The sequence below is a fragment of the Pristis pectinata genome, chromosome 5, assembly GCF_009764475.1.
Source record: "Pristis pectinata isolate sPriPec2 chromosome 5, sPriPec2.1.pri, whole genome shotgun sequence".
Taxonomy (NCBI): domain Eukaryota; kingdom Metazoa; phylum Chordata; class Chondrichthyes; order Rhinopristiformes; family Pristidae; genus Pristis; species Pristis pectinata.
In genome coordinates, this window is record NC_067409.1 from 110,021,948 (window position 1) to 110,044,164 (window position 22,217).

Sequence of the window (22,217 nt, forward strand, 5' to 3'; positions counted from 1 at the left end):
ACTGCAAGAAACTGCCTGGGACTGCAAGAAACTGCAGAGAGTCTCCCCTCCTTGGACTCCGTCTTTACCTCTCACTGCCTTGGGGAAGCAGCCAGCATAATCAAAGACCCCACCCACCCAGGTCATTCTCTCTTCTCTCCTCTTCCATCAGGTTGAAGATACAGGAGCCTGAGGGCATGTACTACCAGGCTTAAGGACAGCTTCTATCCCACTGTGATAAGACTATTGAACGGTTCCCTTGTACGATGAGATGGGCTCTGACCTCACGATCTACCTTGTTGTGACCTTGCACTTTATTGCACTGCACTTTCTCAGTAGCTGTTACACTTTACTCTGTACTGTTATTGTTTTTACCTGTACTAACTCAATGTATCTGCACTGTGTAATGAATTGATCTGTATGGACGGTATGCAAGGCACGTTTTTCACTGTACCTCGGTACCAGTGACAATAATAAACCAATACCAGTAACTTCTACTGCTGCAGCAGGAGTGCTACAGTAAAAAAACAATTCATGGATGTGGATTACAATGCACATTACAGGGACTAATTTCTCCACCATTACGTTACTCGTCTAGCGGCTCCACAAACCTATTGCCCTCTCCTATGAAAACAGCGTTTGTCCTTGGCCACTGTAACACTGTTTTGCTCATCCACCATTCAGTCAAGTCTTTTGGCACTTCTTCTTAAATGTATGGGCCAACCAGACACAGAGGTCCTCGAGGTTTCCCTCCAAGACTATCGTCAGTCTCCTCCACTGAATGTCAGAAGCCTTTCACTTGCCACTTTGGGGTAGGGCAACACAGGAGCACTCGTGCAAGTAAAGAAACATGAAAGAACGGTACTTCGAGTGTATACAGGAGCAATGCCTTGTAACATAGTTTTACTTGTAAATTTGGTTTGGAAGATTTATTTAGTAGTGGGCTTTAAATTTTGCATAGCGGCCAAGTAGCGTGGTGGTAAACATTGCCACGAAATCTTGTGTTTGCACATACAGAACTGTAATGCACAGAGCTGATCGTGCAATGGATGTGGTACACTTGTAACCATGATGTTTGATGTGACAGCTCTCTGGTACCTGCTGACCTCAATCAAAACTGTTGCAGGCTGATCTTTCCAGTGATTGCCAGTGAAGCCCTGTCTTGTCCATTTGCTCAGCACACATGGGATTAATACCAGAGCACTGGAGACCCTTTTAAAAATGAAAACAACCCTGTCCTCTGTGTTGGTGGAGATCTTCCACTCTGATGCTGGCTGTTTTGTTTTATTTTGTTACACAGAAAGTCTTAACTGCCAGACATCATTTCCTAGTTGGAAGAAGCTCCACTGCCTAAGTAGACAAAACCTCTTGCCTGCCACAGAAGCTGGAAGAGGGCACTACTTCGGGCCTGAAGAAAAGTCCCATGGCACCACGATAAGCACATGTAAGCTGTCCATAGGTTGGAGGAGGTTACCAACAACACTCCATTGAATGGAACCTGTGTTATCTCAATGCTGCCTGTCCCGCCAACATTCCCATGAAACAAAGAATTTGCAGGGTGGGGCCAGAAAGCTCCAGGATAGGCAAACTTCTCAAAGGAGCAGCTGGTAACATCGTGAATCAATTATCCCAAAGAGCACTGAGGAGGCTGCAGCTGAAGGCACAGGTAAAGCCTCAGCACCCCCACATTGTCAGTCATGTGGTTGGGTCCCAGCCAAGGTTCGACCCAAGACTCCCCCAGTGTTGGGCCCAGCAACAAGAGACCAGCCTGGAAAAGTCTGGCTTGGGCACCAGGGACTGGTCGAGACATCAGGGTCCATCCACAACAGATGGCTCTCTGGCACTAAATGCTATTTCAAAGAGCTCTTTGAAAGAGCAGTTACAGGCATCATGGGCTGTACATATTTTTGAATAATCATTCATGCCTCAATCTCCTTCCCATATTTCACTCTTCTTCATGAAAGGCATATAAGATATCTTTATTCGTCACATGTACATCGAAACACACAGTGAAATGCACTTTTTGCGTAGAGTGTTCTGGGGGCAGCCCGCAAGTGTCGCCACGCTTCCGGCGCCAACATAGCACGCCCACAACTTCCTAACCCGTACATCTTTGGAATGTGGGAGGAAACCGGAGCACCCGGAGGAAACCCACGTAGACACGGGGCGAACGTACAAACTCCTTACAGACAGTGGCGGGAATTGAACTCGGGTTGCTGGCGCTATAAAGCGTTACGCTAACCGCTACACTAGAACTTGAGGGAGTTCCAGTAAAGAATGCCCCTGCCAAGGACAATGATGTTGAGGATGGATGGAGAGGAAATATTTCCAACTTCCTAATGCAAAGGAGTGGGCAATGATTATAAGTTTTAACTGACATGCCTCAAACTATCTTCACCTGCCTCATCCAGGTCCTTCCTTCCACATTAAGTAAGAAGTGGGAACATTCACTGATAATTGTATAATGTTTAATTCCAGTTGCAACTCCTCGGTAAATGAAGCAGTCCATGCCTGAATGCAACAAGTCCTACACAACATTCAAGCAACAGCTGATAAGTGGTGAGTATATTAGTGACACAAAAGTGCCAGGCAAAGACCATCACCAAGATGAGAGGGTCGAACCACCTCCATGTGGCATTCAATGACATTACCATCGTCAAGTACCTAACCATCGATATCCTGGGGAATCACTATTTGACCAGCCCATAAATACATAGCTACAAAAGCAGTTCAGAGGCTGGTTATCCTGTGCAGAATAATACACCCTTTAACAATCCAAATGCTTTCCACCGTCTGCAATGCAGAACTTATGAGGGTGAAAGAAAACCGTCTACACCATCAAAGAACATTAAGAACTGCAGTGCAGGGATCAGGCACTGAAAAAATTTATTTTTATTAGGAGAGTCTTTTTCCCAGTACAAGACTTTTTCCCAGTTCTGTCAGAGACTTTTTCTCAGGGCGACAATGGCTAACACAAGGGGACATAATTTTAAGGTGACTGGAGGAAGGTATAAGGGGGACGTCAGGGGTAAGTTTTTTTTTACACAGAAAGTGGTGGGTGCATGGAACGCACTGCCGGCAGAGGTTGTGGGGGCAGATACATTAGGGACATTTAGATAGACACATGAATGATTGAAAAATAGGGAACTATGTGGGAGGGAAGGGTTAGATAGATATTAGAACAGGATAAAATGTCGGCACAACACTGTGGACCGAAGGGCTTGTACTGTGCTGTAGTGTTCTATGTTCTAAAATAATGCTCTATTTTGTATTAGGAATATGAACTTTGATCCCCTGTAGAGGGTAAATCTGGAAAAAAAAAACAAGCCATAACACTACGTCAGGATTTCTTCCCTACCCAGAGTGATTTAGTCAAGCTTCCTGAGCTAAATCTTCAACTTACCTTCAGGAAGCAGCACAAAGAAGCCCACTTGACTAGTATCCTATCCATTACCCTAAATATTCACTCCCTCCACTATAGTGGCAGCACCACGTAACATCTACAAAATGTTCTGTGGTTACTTGGCTGTGTTGTTCCGACAGCATCTCTGAAATCTGCAACCTCTATCGGCAAGAAGGTTGAGGTGCATGGGAACACCGCCGTCTTCTAAGGTACATACCATCCTGATTTGGAAATATATTGCCATTTCTTTACCATCAGCTGGATCAAGATCTGCCTCCCCAACAGCACTGTGGGAGTATCTTCACCAGAAGGACAGTAGTGGTTCAAGGTGACAGGTTACCAGCACTTCCTCATGGGCAATTTGGGACAGGACATAAAAGTCAGCTTTGCAGGCAACACCTGGATCCCAGGAAATGAATAATGAAGAAAATGAACAGTCAGATTTCACATATGTGGAGCCTGTATTGATCTGACTTTTTTCCCCTCTTTTTCTTATTAAATGCCTTTTCATAAAACATCCTTGATTACAGAAAACTATTTAGGTCCAGTGAGCCAGTGATACTCCCGGGATCCTGTGTCATATTGTCATACAAATTGTGGCCCTAACCACAGCAAGTTCCACTCACAACCTGTCCCATATTGTTGGAATATAATATTGGCATCGTAGTTGGAGGATGAATGGGTGAGAGGATGGTGCAAAGCCCATTTCGGAATTTATATCTGCTCTTCTTTGTTCTGACATAGACTTCCAAGCCTTCGAAAGGCTTTTGACATGAAACCTTAAACTCTGTTTCTCTGTCCACAGACACTGCCTGACCTGCTGAGTGTTTTTATTCCTATGCCTCCCTGCCAAGTTCTTCTCGCTGCTCTGATGACAGTTATGACTAACTTAGCTGCATGTTAAAAATCATGTCGAGATCCCATTTGTCAAAGAATCATAGGTCATAAAGCAAGGAAACAGGCATATACAGACCCACCAAGTTCACACCAACCACCAAAGCATCAACTTGCTGGAATTCCTCCAACTCCAGATTCCAGCATTTGCAGAATTTTTGTGTATCAATTTACACTAACCGCGGTTTTATTTTCCCCACACTCCCATCAATTCCCCCAGATCTGATCACTCACCCATACACTCGGTGCTCGATACACACTATAGTTGCCAATGAACCTACCAACACGTATCTGTGTTGGAGCACCTGAAGGAAACACACCTAGTAACAGGGAGAACAGGCAAATTCCACACAGAGAGCACCAGAGGTCAAGATTGAACCCAGATCACTAAGGTAGCAGCTCAGTCAACTGTGCCACCCAAAACTTTTGTATAAGAATCTAACTTCTGTATCATTGTAATCCATGCCTGCCTCTGACAAATGCTTCGGATACATCCTGAAAATCAAGAGCTCAGCTACAGGCAAATGGGAACAAGATGAGAATGGAGTAAGAAGTGCTCTATCTTAACCTTAAACTGCCCAGTGCTGCTTGTTTCTCATTTGACAAAGAGGGAAATGGAGGAGAGGGCTGATGGTGGGGGGCAGAATCCGCTCAAACAAAGAAAAGCAGCTCAGAGAGGAAATTCAGTTAATGAGGTTGATGATTCACAGTTGATTTGTTAGAATGGTGCACACAGATTCGTATAAATCACACAGGAATGTCACAGCATCCTAATTTATTCTCCATTCCCTTCCCACCAACATCAGTGCCACACTCTGAAAATTCCTCTCTCTGCTCCCCACCTCGAAAGAACAGCACTTACAGGCAAATTCAAATCAAAGCCAATTCCTTCCTGACTTTTGGCCTACAATTGTGCTGACAATCCAGACACAGTGACACTGGGAAATAAAAACACAAAAAGGCAGATTGTAAAAATAATTTATATGACCTTACAGCACATTGTATGCCACAACGGAACAACACCCTTGAGGACTTCATTGATAAATTATTGATCAAAATCTCATTATTGTATGCTGAAATAAGCCAGTTAACTCGCCAACGCTTGTTGGAAGTGCTACTGATGTCAAAGTAGTGCAGCAGATCAGATGAGAGCCTAGCTGTGAAAAGACTACAAATACGACACCTGGTCAGTCAAAGGCTTTGATCACTGCTGTTGCCAAGTGTTTCAACGTTTGGTACTTGATTGCATCAGACAGGAAATACCAGCATGCCAATTGAGGGCTAAAATAATGTTGCTTTAAAATGAGTATATTTTATTATAAATATTTTTAAACTGTCTACACCGTCAAAGAGCATTAAGAATAGCAGTGCAGGGATCAGGCACTGAAAAAATGTATTTTTATTAGGAGAAAATAATGTTTTGTGTCAGAAGAGAATATGAACTTTGATCCCCTGTAGAGGGTAAATTTGAAAAAAAAAGTCATAACACTGTGTCAGGATTCCTTCCCTACCCAAAGTGATGAATGCTATTCATTGTGCAAATTATTATACACATTCTCCCCTTATACTCAACACATCACATTTCATTTGTCTCTAAACACCTCCATTTTATTTAGAAGCAATACAGAATTATAATCATTTATGGCCAATCATCAGAAAGGGACTTTATTGACTCATGCTAGTCTCAAACTGCTGCTCATTGTGTGGTAAGTGACTAAATTTGGTTATAGCTGCTTCCCTAGACAGAGGCAGACAGGGGCCTGAAACGGGGGGAAAAAGTCAAATGTGTGATATGCCAAGAAAGGAAAAAGTATCAGGATTGCGTAACTTACTCCTTTAGTATCTTGGACTTCTATCAGTCAGCCTCCACAAAACTCTAGATAAACTGTTGACTGCAAAATCACAAAGCTTCATTTGATAACTTGTTAGAGGGTGGTGATACATGGGATGTCCTTGTTGCACAAGTTAGCAAATAAAAAAAATATGTAACAGTGCTGAGTTCAGTGAAAGAGACTGAGCTTAAACAAACACTGATCTAGTAGTCATCCTTTTAAGGGGTGTAACATAAGTTCCTCTTGGCACAGAGCCAACTATGCAGATGGTGATCATATGCATACAAGACATCCAGTCTACATGGGTATACGAGATTGACAAACCACAAACTGCGTAGTGGCTGCCATCAGACAAAAAGGTGAAGCAAGAAAGCTAACTTCACTTAAGTTTCAAAACAAGGATTCATTATTAAGTGAGAGGCACAGTAAAACAATGAGAACCTCACCATCCATCATTAATGATCGACCAGTTAAACACCAACAGTATTCCTCATCACCCCGAGTTTGAGGGACCTGCACTTTGGTGAATGGGATATATCGCAATCTGGAAAATGTTCATAGCTAAAACCAGAGGCAACAACTGGGGGCAATTCTCAGTGAATCTTTTATCAGCCCTCTGTCACCAAGTTAACCAATAAACGGCACATGGGAAAGTTGTTAAAATGCCAAAAGAATTAAGTCACAAGACTTTCTGATAAAGGATTTCTAATGCAGGGCAAATGCTTTCGTTTACACTGACAAAAAAGCTTTACTCCTTCAGAATTCATTCTTTTTATTGTGAAGAATTAACAGCAGTCTGCATTTACAAAGCACTAGTTATACATTCCAAAATGCTTCACAAGCATCCTGAAGCAAAATTAGAGACACAAGAAACCACAGATGCTGGAATCTGGAGCAACAAACAATCTGCTGGAGGAGCTCAGCGGGTCGAGCAGCATCTGTGGGAGGAAAGGAGTTGTTGACGTTTCGGGTCGAAACCCTGCATCAGGACGGCATCAGTGCTGCTCAGTCTGCTGAGTTCCTCCATTGTGGAGCAACATTTGCTGCTGAATTATGCAAGACCATTCAAGCGGCCAAAAGTGGATTTAAAAAGATTGCGTTTTTGAAAAATTCATGAAAGGAGGAAGAAATCATGGAGAGATGAGAGATTTAGGGAGGAAACTCTGGAACAAAGGGCCAAGGCAACTGAAGACTCAGCCATGAATGGGGGAGCAATAAGGAGGGGCAAGGCTACCAAGAGATTTAAAGACAAGGAGGAGAACCACTGAACCAATGAACACTGGGGTGATAAGTAAATGGGAGTTGGTGCAAGTTATGATATAGGCAGCAGTTTTTTTTTAGCAGCATGGAAGATGAGACTTTCAGCCAGAACAACATTGGAATAAACAATAGAGGCATGAATTGAGTTTCCAGCAGATGACGAGTGGAGGCACGGGGACATCGAGTGATGTTACATACAAGAAAGTGAGTGATCTCAGTGATGATTCACAGATAGTCAAAAGCTTATCTCAGAGTTAAATAAAACATTGAGGCTGAGAGTCGTCTGATTTAACTGAGGTCATTGGGTGCGGGGAGCAAAGTTTGCGCTAGGAACTGAAAAGGATGCCTCTGTCCCCAAATTTTAGTCGATGAGAGTTTCTGCTATCAAATTCAGTATAACAAAGACAGAGGAGTTGGTGCTGAATGTTATCAATCTGTACACAGGACTGATTTGTTATCACATGGCATTGCTAAGGGGACACACGTAGATGAGAAATAAAAAGAAATCAAGGATAAATCCTTGTGGGGATATTGCAGCAGGTGAGGGAACCCAACATGATTCTACAGTTAAGACTGGAAAGAGGAGTCAAACAAAGGCATTCCCATCCAACTGGGTGCAAAACTTAAAGTCCTGGAGAATCAGTCTCCTGGTCCTTCTTTGCATCATTTTCAGCTCTTCAATTCATCCTTTTATGCCTCAGTAGATAGAGTTAAATGTAGTACTAATGGTTCAAATTGAGAGGAATACCCTGGTGTTTCATCTGAGTCCAGTCTTGGGCTTAAGATCAGATTCTCTTCTTTGCAGCAGCACTCCAGTTTGCAGAGTCAGGGATCACATCAAATGAATGCTGTGCTCCCAAAGGGATTCCCCATAGCAAAAGAAAGCATGCCAGCGCAACGGAAGAAAATCCCAAGTGTTTTGTCTCTGCTGCAACACCTGACAAGATGGGGAAAGACACAAGGTCTTAGCTAGCCATCCAGGAGCATCTAAGAAATTAAAGACTAATGTTCTCCTGATTACTGCAAGAAGTCTTGGGTGATCCTGAGAAACCAAGCTAACTGGGACAGATGTGAGAGAAATGGCCACAAGGCCACCTCTTCACTCAATGCTCCAATGTTTCAGTGCAACAGATGGCCAATAGCAATCTGTGTGGGGTCAATGGGTGAAACACAAAGGTCGAAGCAGTGCAATAGAGGCAGGTCTCACTCACCCAATTCGAGCAGGATCATGAAAGAAAATCGGGCCATTAATCTTGACTTAATTGGTAGCATACCACACATTCACTCTGTTTGTAATAACTTTGGCACTGGGGATGATTTTTCACTTTGTGACTTGAGCATCCAATACAGATTTAAAAAGCAACTTGAAGAAGAGGAACATGATGGAGACATTCCAGCAAACATCCACAGCTTAATCAAGTGGGCACGTGTTACATTTAAAGTTATCGATGTCTATGTATTAGAAACTGCCTTCTTAATGCAAAGTAAAGCTATTGGGGTGAGAGCACTGATTATAACAGACTCATAAACATTTAATGTGTTTTGCATTTGCTTTTATTTGACCATACAGGCTTTTCTGAATATCTGAAATCAATTTAACAATGGCAATTTTCAGACCCCTTTCCTTTAAAAAGAACATGAGAAATGATTAAGACGTCCTCCTGCTGAGAAATGGCAATAAGTGAAGTCACTTACAGCTTTTGGACACATGCTTAAACAAAGTAAGAAAATGTCATGGGATTCTGGATTTCAGAAAAGCAACAGGGTCCAAAATAGGTCTGAATAGTACTAGCTGTAACCATGCACTAACTTTCATCAACTGTTTTACTTAATATTCCAACAATCTGAAAGGGTTTTTCTCAATATTTTGGAAGCAGTATTTCACATATTAACACAATGCCGACTATTCCCACCACAGTTCTGCAGTTTTCAAGTTTACATTCAGTCAGTTCTCTGTTTTTACGTACACATTCAACAGCAGCACTGCAAGATTTAAAGGGAGATAATGCCAACCTCTCTTCGATGAATCAGACCACGCTTCATGACAGCAAGTGAGCTCAAGCTTGTCCATACATGTCAGTAAGGCTGTGTTCTTATCATTAGCATATGTGACAGAAATTATTGAAGTTGAAATTTCAGACTGCAGATTGCAGGCTCTTTCCCATGCACAGCCATAATGCTGAGTGCATGGGATATTCTGGGAGTCGGGGAGGAGTCAGGGGGGATGGTGAGGAAGGAGGTGAGGGAAAGTGAGTGACGGTGCCATGATGTGTCATTTACTCATGCCTCTTTATAAAGCAGCAGTAAATTCACAGAATCTTGCTCAGCACGTCCAACACCACCCGGATTCCAACAAGCAATCTACTGGAAGAACTCAGCAAGTCGAGCAGCATCTGTGATGCAAGGCCTTGACCCCAAACGTCGACAATTCCTTTCCCCCCACAGCTGCTGCTCAAGCTGCTGAGTTCCTCCAGCAGATTGTCTGTTGCTCCAGATTCCAGCATCTGCAGTCTCTTGTGTCTCCATCGTCAGCATTACCTTCTTCATGTAGTTTTGGAACAACTATTAAATCGGTAAATTGGTTTATTATTGTTATATGTACCAAGGTACGGTGGAAAACTTGTCTTGCATACCATTCATACAGATCAGTTCATTGCAACAGTGCATTGAGGTAGTACAAGGTAAAGCAATAACAGAGTGCAGAACAATTACAGAGAAAGTGCAATGCAGGTAGACAAGAAGGTGCAAGGTCATAATGAGGTAGATTCTGAGGTCAAGAGTCCATCTCATCGTACTAGGGAACCGCTCAATAGTCTTATAACAGTGAGATAGAAGCTGTCCTTGAGCCTGGTGGTACGTGCTTTCAGGCTTTTATATCTTCTGTCCGATGGGAGGGGGGAGGAGAGAATGCCCGGGGTGGGTGGGGTCTTTAATTATGTTGGCTGCTTTACTGAGGCAGTAAGAAGTGTAGACAGAGTCTATGGAGGGGAGGCTGGTTTCCGTGATATGCTGTCTCCACAACATTTTGCAGTTTCCTGTGGTCACAGGCAGAGCAGTTGACATACCAAACCGTGATGCATCCAGATAGGTTGCTTTCTATGGTACATTGATAAGCAAACAAACTAAATGACTCATTTTGACAAATAGCATTGCTCCCATTGTTGCAGTAGGATTGAAACTGTTTGGACACTTGAAAGGCAGCTGAGTGATCCTTGTTTCAACTGCTTCATAAGAAATCCAACAGGCAATAGACCTGGGTGTGGACTCCTCTAACTTAAAGCAGTAATGTCGCTCAACCAGATGAATAAAATGTAGAGAGGAATATGAACTGCACAAGATAAAGCTGATGCATGGAATTGCTATGCTGCAATTCAGCTAATGAAGTTTGGGTGATCTCCATTAAATCGTGAAGGAAGCTTATTTGTGAGGTGCAACATTTTGTTGAGAACGACGTCAGGGCAATGAGACAACATTACTTGACACCAGTCTACACTGAAATCAGCAGTGGATAAGATAAGATATCTTTATTAGTCACCTGTACATTGAAACACACAGTGAAATGCATCTTTGCGCAGAGTGTTCTGGGGGCAGCCCGCAAGTGTCGCCATGCTCCCCTTTTTTCTCCAAACATACCTTTGCTTAATGCAGCCAAAAAGTTCTATTTTAATTTCATCAGTCCACAGGACTTGTTTCCAAAGTGCTTCAGGCTTGTTTAGTTGTTCCTTTGCAAATTTCTGACATTGAATTTTGTGGTGAGGGTGCAGGAAAGTTTGGAGAAAAAAGGGTGCAGAGTTTCATGAAAAGAACACCTCTCCAACTGTTAAGCACGGGGGTGGATCGATCATGCTTTGGGTTTGTGTTGCAGCCAGTGGCACAGGGAACATTTCACTGGTAGAGGGAAGAATGAATTCAATTAAATACCAGCAAATTCTGGAAGCAGACATCACACCATCTGTAAAAAAGCTGAAGATGAAAAGAGGATGGCTTCTACAACAGGATAACGATCCTAAACATACCTCAAAATCCACAATGGACTACCTCAAGAGGCACAAGCTGAAGGTTTTGCCATGGTCCTCACAGTCCCCCGACCTAAACATCATCAAAAATCTGAGGATAGACCTCAAAAGAGCAGTGCATGCAAGACGGCCCAGGAATCTCACAGAACTAGAAACCCTTTTCAAGGAAGAATGGGCGAAAATCCCCCAAACAAAAATTGAAAGACTCTTAGCTGACTACAGAAAGCGTTTACAAGCTGTGATACTTTCCAAAGGGGGGGGGGTTACTAAGTACTGACTATGCAGGGTGCCCAAACTTTTGCTTCGGGCCCTTTTCCTTTTTTGTTATTTTGAAACTGTAAAAGATAGAAATAAAAAAGTAATCTTGCTTAAAATATTAAAGAAATGTATCATCTTTAACTTTATGCCTTTTGGAAATCAGGTCATCTTTTGTTCGCTTAGTTATTCAAAGTAACAGAAATTTTGACTAGGGGTGCCCAAAGTTTTACATGCCACTGTACCTGCATAAAACCCACTGACTCTTACTTTTGCTGTTTCCTATACATGCTGGTTTCAATGAAATCTTTTAGAACACAAGTGGGGATCTATTACTCAGCTTTTTTTTTAAGTTTGCGAATGGCATGAAATTAGGTGTTACTGTTGATAGTGAAGAAGACTATCATAGATTACAGGGGGATCTTGACCAGTTTGGGAAGCGGGCCGAGGAATGGCAAATGGATTTCAATACAGATGAGTGTGAGGTGATACATTTTGGAAATCAAACCAGTGTAGGGCTGATATTATAAATGGCAGGGCGCTAGGGAGTGCAATGGAACAGAGGGATCTAGGAGCACAAGTGCATAGTTCGTTGAAAGTGACATCATAGGTAGACAGGGTGGTGAAAAAGGTGTTTAGCATGCTAGCCTTCTTCAGTCAGGGCATTCAGTATAGGAGTTGGGACATTATGTTGCAGCTGTATAAGTCATTGGTAAGGCTGCACTTGGAGTATTGTGTACAGTTTTGGTCACCCTGCTATAGGAAAGACGTGGTTAAACTGGAAAGAGTCCAGAGAAGATTTATGAGGATGTTGCCAGGACTATAGGGCCTGAGCTACAGGGAGAGGTTTACCAGGCTCGGTCTTTATTCCTTGGAGCGTAGGAGAATGAGGGGTGATCTTATAGAGTCTTATAAAATCATAAGGGCACAGATAAGGTGGATGGTAGCAGTCTTTTCCTCAGGGTAGGGGAGTCCAAAACTAGGGGGCATAGGTTTAGGGTGAGAGGGGAAAGATTTAAAAAGGACCTGAGGGGCAACTTTTTCACCCAGAGGGTGGTGAGGGTATTGAACGAGCTGCCAGAGGAAGTGGGTGAGGCAGGTACAATAGTATCATCTGAGAAGCACTTGGATAGGTACACAGAGGGACTGGGTTTGGAGGGATATGGGCCGAATGCAGGAAATTGAGACTAGATTGGTGGGCGCTGTGGTCAGCATGGACTGGTTGGGCTGAAGGGCCTGTATCCGTGCTGTATTGTTCTGTGACTATCTAATGCAACAAGTGATTGATTCTTTAAAACATACTGAAGGGAAAAGGGATGGACACCATTGCCAGTTGTATCACTGCCTATGTCACACTGTTCAATCTGCTCCTTGGCCTCATGGTTTGGATATGGCACAATTCACCTTGTACCTCTATAGTACAGGACAGCTTCAACATAGATCCGTGCATCTGAAGTAGCTTTATTCTGCAATAAACATGCCATTAGTGTAGTCCTGGTTGTCTCCTCTGCTTTTTCATTTTTAGGAAACTCTTCTTCACTTTTAGGTGTGAACGACTTATGAATCCAGCAGAATGTAACAGCTGAGCTGCCTTTGATATAATTCCCTGCTCTGTCTTCTGCCGTATCAATGCTAACCCACTGTTTTAAAAGTATTATTAAAATACCATCCCCGTTGGTGAAAATAACTGAAAGGAATGTTATCTACATTCACTGAACATTGACAAACTGATTCCACCAACAAAAATTTCTAAACACCTATCAGTACAGCAGACAAAAGGTAAAGCTTGGACTACATTTACAATCAGTGAAATTTATGCTTGCAGACTTAACATGTTCACATTACGTCTTGCCATGGACAGCATGCAAAGCAATCAATTTATTTATTTTACATGGGTTAATGTCAGACTAAAGATAATGCACGGGGAAAAGTAAGGTAACTGTGTTAACCATAAAGCTCTGATGATTAAAAGAAAACATAATATGTCAGTTAAAAGACTTTCCTTTTATCCTTTTCTTTCTCTCAGTTTCCTGCTTTCCTGTTCTGAAGGCAGTGACTCTGTCTTGCTGGGGGAAGGGGAACCTCTCCACGTGATCTTTGGCATTTCATTTAGGTAGCCATTGTATTTTTTTGCAAGCTACCACAAAATTGTTTCCAAACATCATATCTGAATTCAGTACATCCTTGCTCAAAGTCTGAGTAATTACACTTCCAGCTGGTGATAAGAGACGTTCTGCTCTTTGGCTCAGGAATGTAGAGGTCACTAGCAGTATCCTGACCACCATCCTGTCTAAGATCAGTTAACTCAGTACACACGAAGAATTGTATGTTGAATCTTCCAATTATGTGCAGCTCAGCTAATCACAGGATAAATTCAATGATCCAGCAGGAGACCATAACCTAGTCTTTTCTAATTATATTCCTCATTGCAAAGAGGAATAACTTCAAAGAAAGTGAAATCAGACTCCAGTTTTTTACTGGCTGATCTAATGAAATGCAGGATGCAAGAACAAACTACGGCATAAGCTCCCAATATATCATATGTTAAGGGACTGCTGAGTGTTATCACCAATCTGCTATGGATTGGTGATTAAGCCAATTAATATAAAGTGAAACCAATGTGGTCGTGTAGTTTCTGAAGCAAGCGTAGCAAAGGTATGTCAAGGCTGTTAGGGGTATGGGACAAAAGGCAGATGCCTAGTTTACTGTTACAAATGAGCATTCAATTTTGCAAACTAATTCCACTGAATTTAGCATCTAAATTGGAAATTAATCTTTAACTCACGAGCTCTAAAATTTATCCGTGACCAGACTCAAATCTGGCTCCAAGATCCAGCCAATTAAGTCTGGACAATTAATTGAATATGCAACTTCCATTCTCAGATTGTAACAAATCCCACTGACCCCATTGTCACCCACTGATACCTGGTCTCCAATTAAAAGCAGCAGTCCACCCTTATTGGCCTGTTCACTTGTGAGGAACTAGCTGAAAAAGACTGGAATCTTAAAAAAAGACTTAAAAACGTGCTGTATTCACTTTTTTTTCTTCAACGCAAGATCACCGTCAACTTTTCATGATTAACCTGCCTAAGTTTGCCGACTAAACTCAGGACAAAAAAACAACTGATCTCTCTGGCCCAGCACCACATTCCTCCATAATGAGCAGGGTAGGGTTGTCCTCTCCACACCTCTACAGGGACCAGTTCCTCCGTAAATTCTACACAGAGTCTCTTCAGCAAATCCTCTTGCACTGCAAAGTAGATCAGAGAAAAAGCTACAGGCCATCAGAAGGGTGGCACAAGCTGTGGAAGTATTGCCATTTCTTTTCATGTGGGTTTTCTGCTGGAATGCCTGTGTACTGCCTGTAAAGGTGATGGGAATAGATTCAATATTAACTTGCAAATGGAACTCATATGCAAGCTTGAAAAGGAAATGGTTTTTGGAACATGGAGAAAGAGCAGAAGAGTGGAACTAACTGGAAAACCTCAAAATATTTTCTTTTAAGATGGACCAAATGTCCAAGTCCTGTGCTATAATATCTTTGGCTGGTTACAGTCGTGTAGAGGCAGGCACTGTAGTGTAGTGGTTAGTGTAACGCTATTACAGCACCAGTGACCCAGGTTCAATTCCGGCCACTGTCTGTAAGGAGTTTGTACGTTCTCCCCGTGTCTGCGTGGGTTTCCTCCGGGTGCTCCGGTTTCCTCCCACATTCCAAAGACATTCAGGTTAGGAAGTTGTGGGCGCCGGAAGCGTGGCGACACTTGCGGGCTACCCCCAAAACACTCTACGCAAAAAGATGCATTTCACTGTGTGTTTCAATGTACATGTGACTAATAAAGATATCTTATTTTATCTTACTGTGTTCTGCACTAAACAGCACCTGGCCAGAGGGTAAAATAGAACTTACTTGGAATCTGACAGATAGAAAATAAAATCAAACAAGCTGCAGAAGCTGGAGATCTGAAGTAAATACAAAATATGCTGGAAACGCTCAGCAGGTCAGGCAGAAACCGTAGAAAGAGAAAGAGAGTTCATGTTTCAAGTTGGAGAGCTGATGAGGGCCCCTCGACCTGAAACGTGAATTCTGTTTAACGTTGAGGGCAAAAGATGGGACATGGCAACGAGAAAGAAGTAAAGACAATGTGAAAGAAGCATTTATATTAGACCTGTGAATTCCATTTCAGCTGCTTATTCTTGATCTAATATAACGACAAGGGGCCATTTAGTCTTGATTTTCCGTGTTGTTTTGAGACTGCAGGTGAGCTAAATTGCTGAAAAGTTTATTTTGATTCAATAGCACAATGGAAGATGACTTAATCTTCAATAATCCTTAAAAATTCCTGATAGTTTAGTGTTATTTTCCTGACAATCTGGATTATCACAGCACGCAAGGAAGACCTTCAGTAGATAAAAGACTCTGAAGTGTTTGTACATTCATTCAAATGGCCTGTTATTACATGTAATCTATGTCATTGTAAAAGAGCTACTCTGAAGACTATAATTTTGTATTGAAGTTAAACATCTCACTAGAACCTCTTTGAACTTAAAGCACTCACATATGACTTCAAAGGCAAAGTAGGAAATTAAATGAAGAGAGACGGAAACTTGTCATCTCTAAACATGACACAATGAATAACTGTTTGCCCTTCTGTGCTGTGTGAAAGAAAGGATAACATAGCCTCACATATGAAAATGTTGCTGGCACTTTTATTTGCAAGAGGTATATATAGTTGATAAATATTTTCTGCCGCTGTCAAAATAATAACCATGAAATTGTATGGTTGCTTGATCATTTTGATCCAAATTTTTATATATAGAAACGGTATGACTGTTCACCTTCTGCCATAAGGTGACTGCAATTTCTATTTGGAGAGTGATTGAACTGCATTTCCAATATTAGAATTTCAAGAATAGCACAAGGCAGACTGAATAAAAAAATAAACTATTTAATTAACAAAAAGCATCATCTGATTCAACTGTCATCATTCTCTTTGTCAGGGCAGTAGTAGATCAGGAGTGTTTCTTTTAATGGAAAAGATTAAGATGAGACAATCAAAGCCTCACGTATTTCTGTTCTTCTTTCAAGTGGATGTTAACATTCATAGGGCATTTTTTGACCAATAGCAGGAAATTCAGAAAGAATTTAACCAATATCCTGCACAACATTTCTTCTTCAACTGACATGATCAGGAAAACTATGAACTGATCACTTATCTAAGTGTTGCTATTGTGACTGGAATGTTTACCATGGTTGCCTACATTACTTTGAAGTGCAGTTAATAATCAGAATCAGGTTTTTATCACTGACATATGTCCTGAAATTTGTTGTTTTGTGGCAGCAGTACAGTGCAAGACATAAAAATTACTATAAATTTCAAAATAAATAGTGCAAAAAAAACAAAGTAGAGTTCATAGGTTCATGGACCATTCAGAAATCTGATGGCGGAGGGGAAGAAGCTGTTCCTGAATCACTGAGTGTGGGTCTTCAGGGTCCTGTACCTCGTCCCGATGGTAGTGATGCGAAGAGGGCATGTCCCAGATGGTGAGGGTCATTAGTGATGGATGCCAATTTTTTGAGGCACTGCCTCTTTAAGATGACCTCTATGGTGGGGAGGGTTGTGCCCATGATGGAGCTGGCTAAATCTACAACCCTCTGCAGCCTCTTTTGATCCTGTGCATTGGAGCCTCCATACTAGGCTGTGATGCAACCAGTCAGAATGGTCTCCACCGTACACCTGTAGAAATTTGCAGGGGTCTTTGGTGACATACACAATCTCCTCAAACTCCTAACAAGGTAGAGCCGCTGGCATTCCTCCTTTGTGATTGCATCAATGTGTTGGGCCAATGACAGATCCTCCGAGATGTTGACTCCCAGGAACTTGAAGCTGCTCACCCTTTCCACCGCTGACCCCTCAAGGAGGACTCCCGACTTTCCCTTCCTGAAGTCCACAATCAATTCCTTGGTCTTGCTGACATTGGGTGGGAGGTGGTTGTTGCAACACCACTCAACCAGCCGATCCATCTCACTCCTGTACACCTCGTCTCCATCTGAGATTCTACCAACAACAGTGGTGTCATCGGCAAATTTATAGATGGCGTTTGAGCTGTGCTTAGCCACACAGTGATAATGCTATGTATTATAATTTCTTAGAGCAATGATAAGTGATATATAAAAACAACTCTCTCTTTAAGGGCAAAGCACTGATCTTTTCAGGGTTTTCCATCCAGGATGTCCTACGACATATTTATTTACATTCCACAGTAAAGGAAATCAACAGACAGAAGTTATTACTGTCATTTCAATTCTGTCCGTATCTGAAATCCAGACATGCAACTGTCAGCAGCAATTTTGGGTCAGTGGTCAAGAACCCCAGATCACCTTCTCTTGTCTAAATATGAAACACACGGGCCAATTATATTGATCTACCTCCTGTGTTGTTAATTTATCAGTTTAACAATGCAATCCTGGAGACTTACTGGCACATGTGGCTCATCAGTTCTTTGAATAAACTCATCTAACCAGAGGAACACGTGCACCAGATGTCTTCTGGTTCATTTGGTGATATTGGAATTTCTTTACACGAATAGGTCATCTGATTTTCTTAACATTCCTCTCCTTTTTTCCCCAAATGTGTCAACTCCTGTTGCAAACCAGTTGTGTGCGTACAATCTCCCAGTGCTACTGAGGCCTTTTTCCAAATATCAGCCAGGACCGATCATTGGTGGGCTATTCATCAATTGGGGCACCACAATGCAGATGATGCCCCGTAGTAAGCAAGGACTCTTCCTTCTGCATTTAACCTAAAGGATATAATGAGTACTTTTATGAAGGAGTGCTTGGAAAGAGGAACAACTATTTGGGATTCAGGAGCAAACTTTGAAAAAGTGACAGATAATGAAAGTCAATAGCAACTTGTATCATCTTTTATAGTTACTCCGGAACAAAAACAACGACACAATTTGACAACTTATTAACTCTGGTGATAAACTAAGGGCTGCTCCAGGTCCACTGAAGTAACTTGCTGGAATTGTGTGGAGTCTCCTGTCACACGTGAATGGGATTTCTGTTACATTTCCAGAGAAGTTAAGACAGTGAACTGAAAGTAGCTCTGAGGAAACTCCGGGGCAACTTTTCACCTGGACTTGTGCCTGTTTCCTCTCTCACCACCATCGAAGGCCCTAAACAGCTGTTCTAGTAGAGGCAGAGATTCACATGCATCTCCTCCAACCTCTCAATGTGGCCTCCTCCTACATGGGTGAGACCAAGTGCAGACGAGGCGACTGCTTTGCCGAGCACCTGCACTCCCTCTGCCGTGTCCTTCAGGAGCTCCCAGTTGCCAGCCAGTTTAATTCCCTTCCCCATTCCCACACCGATCTGTCTGTCCATGGCCTCCTCCACTGCCAGGGTGAGGATAAGCACCAACGAGAGGTACAGCACCTCATATTCTGTCTGGGTAGTCTCAAACCCGACGGCATGAACATTGAATTCCCCAATTTCAGGTAAACTGCTCCCCCTCTGTCCCTTTTCTCTCTCCTCCTGATTTTCCCAGTTCCTCCTTCATCCACCCCCAGCCCTCCATCACTCTGTTTCTTTCCTCTCCTCTACCCACACACACTTTTAAGATAAGATCTCTTTATTAGTCACATGTACATCGAAACACACAGTGAAATGCATCTTTTGCGTAGAGTGTGTTCTGGGGGCAGCCCGCAAGTGTCGCCACACTTCCGGCGCCAACATAGCACGCCCACAACTTCCTAACCCGTACACCTTTGGAAAGTGGGAGGAATCCGGAGCACCCGGAGGAAACCCACGCAGACACGAGGAGAACGTACAAACTCCTTACAGACAGCGGCTGGAATTGAACCTGGGTCACTGGCGCTGTAATAGCGTTATGTTAAGCGCTACACCACTGTGCCTGCTTGCTCTCCTACCCCCCCCCCCCCCCCACTGTTCCCAGCTGCCCTCCCCACCTCCCTGATTTGGTTCCACGTTCCGCCTCCCTTTCCCGTCAGATCACAACAACTGCAGCCTTTTGCTGCCTCTACCTATCACCTCCCTCCTCCACCTGCCTTTCACTCCTCCTTACCCGGATCCACCTATCACTTGCCGGCTCTTGCCCCGTCCCTTCCCCTCACCTCTTTTTACCGGCTATCTCCCCTCTGTCGACTGTCCATTTCCCTCACAGATGCTGCCCGACCGCGGTGGAGTTCCTCCAGCATTTTGTGTGTTGCTTCAGATTGCATCGTCTGCAGTCTCTCTTGTGTCTCCATTGTGTCTGCTTCTAACTGTTGGTCAGAGGATTTGTTCTGACCTACAGAACTGTATGACAACTACATCCATAGCAGCTATAAAAAGATGTAACAAGCTTTAAAATACAAAGAAACAGTTGTAAGAGTGATGGGAAGGTGGATGGAGATGATCAAAGAAAGGCGAGGGTGGTCAGTAGGAAAGCTGCAGGCAATAGAGTGGAGCTGCTACCTCTCAGTTCCAGCAACCTGGGCTCAACCCTGAACTCCAGTGCTGTCGGTGTGGAGTTTATACATTCTCCCTGTAACTGCATGGATTTCTTCCATTTTTCCCCCCACATCACAAAGACACGCTGTTGGGTAAATTGCCTGTTATAAAATTACACTGGATATAAAATTACCATCTAGATGCACCACGGCTTGGTACGGCAACTGCTCTGCCCAGGACCGCAAGAAACTGCAGAGAATTGTGGACACAGCACAGCACATCACGGAAACCAGCCTCCCCTCCTTGCCGAAGCAGCTGGCATAATCAAAGACCCCACCCACCCGGGTTATTCTCTCTTCTCTCCTCTTCCATCAGGTCAAAGATACAGGAGCCTGAGGGCACGTACCACCAGGCTTAAGGACAGCTTCTATCCCACTGTGATAAGACTATTGAACGGTTCCGTTATATGATGAGATGGACTCTGACCTCACGATCTACCTTGTTGTGACCATGCACCTTATTACACTGCACTTTCTCTGTAGCTGTGACACTTTACTCTGTACTGTTATTGTGTTTACCTGTATTACCTCAATGCACTCTGTACTAACTCAATGTAACTGCACTGTGTAATGGATTGACCTGTACAATCAGTATGCAAGACAAGCTTTCCACTGTACCTCGGTACAAGTGACAATAATAAACCAATACCAATACTCCTAGTGCGGATTGGAGAATTGATGGTTATGTGAGAAAAGAATGGGTTGGAGCTAGTCCATGTTTGATTGGCCAAACAACCACTATGTTGGAAGGAAAAATTAAAAATATGAAAGATTAATATGACAAAAATAATGCCATTGCAAGGCAAAACGGAAAGATGATTGAACAAATAAAGAAACAAAAATAAAACAGATCTTCATGAAATGTAAATGGGAATTGCAGAATTATCTGTGATTGTTGAAGTCAGTGTTAAGACCAGAAGACTTTGAATGGTCGGATGGACAGTTGCCGTTTCTCTATTTTTCTTGGATTAGTGGAGGAGGCAGGGACACCAAAGTGGGTTTGGGAGTACAGTGATTGGAATTTAAATGTTCTATTCCACTCCGACTCTGGCTCTCAGCTTTTCCTAAAGCGTTACAAAGAAAAAGAAATACCTATCTCCTTCGCAGGCTTGCAGAGAGAAGGAGAAAAAAGGTTCCAAGCTGGATAGATTTTACCGAGAGCCGGTACAACTCAATGGGCCTCCTGTTGTCCTGTCATCATCTCGGATTCTTTTGAATGAGTATATTTCAGCCTTTGAGATTCGACACTGAGATTAACTATTTCAGATAATGTTTTTTGTTTCTTTATTACTCCCGTACAATCCCATTTGCTTTGCACTATCATTTGGAAATTCACTCTCTCTGTTTCATCCAAACACAGACTTTTCCTTTTACTCTTTCTTTCTCACCTTTCTTTGTTTGTATCTTAAGAAGCATTTTATTTGGAATGTTTTCCAGCTCAACAAACTGAAACATTAACTCTGTTTCTTCATCCACAGATGCTGCCTATCTGCTGAGCACTTCTCACATAACCTGATTACTTCAACACCTGCAATATATAGCATTGATTGATTTCTAATTGATCAGCAAATAAAGCGATGCCTTTTAAGCAACATCTTCTAAATTACTCACTAACGTACATCCCTCACAACCGTGAGAAGACAGGTGATTGCAACCGTATTTACATTGGTAGATATTCAAACGTGCAGATATAATGGGAGGAAATACTTCATATTTGACACATTTTATACAGAACGTGAGATTTATTACTGAGCTCTAAACAATATCCTCAAGAAGGATAAGGAAGTGACGGTATCCCATATGCTTTCTTGGGATGAAGGTCCTGCCTGCTTCCTCGGAAGTACTCTTTTCAAGAATAAAGAAACTGAATAGAGCCACTTACGGCTGGCAGAGCTTGATGAGATCCTGGTCAGTCGTGCCTGGTGGCAGGCCTCTGATGTACAGATTCGTCTTACTCAGCTGCTCACCAGCACTGTTGCTGCTGCTGTTGTTACTGCTGTTTGTGCTCGGACTGGGAGGAGCCATAGGGTGGGGAGCTGGTGCATAGGATTGCTGAAATTCAAA

General features: G+C 42.7%; 1 protein-coding gene across 11 annotated transcripts in view; it reads right to left on the reverse strand.

The window, feature by feature from the left end:
• The window catches only part of LOC127570293 (RNA-binding motif, single-stranded-interacting protein 3), a 950,275-nt gene that overhangs the window by 438,294 nt on the left and 489,764 nt on the right, over positions 1-22,217 (reverse strand). For all 11 annotated transcript variants that reach the window (XM_052015693.1, XM_052015696.1, XM_052015698.1 and 8 more), the window contains one exon: positions 22,036-22,205. In XM_052015693.1, coding sequence (XP_051871653.1) covers positions 22,036-22,205 — 170 coding nt within the window. The remainder of the gene's footprint in view (positions 1-22,035; positions 22,206-22,217) is intronic.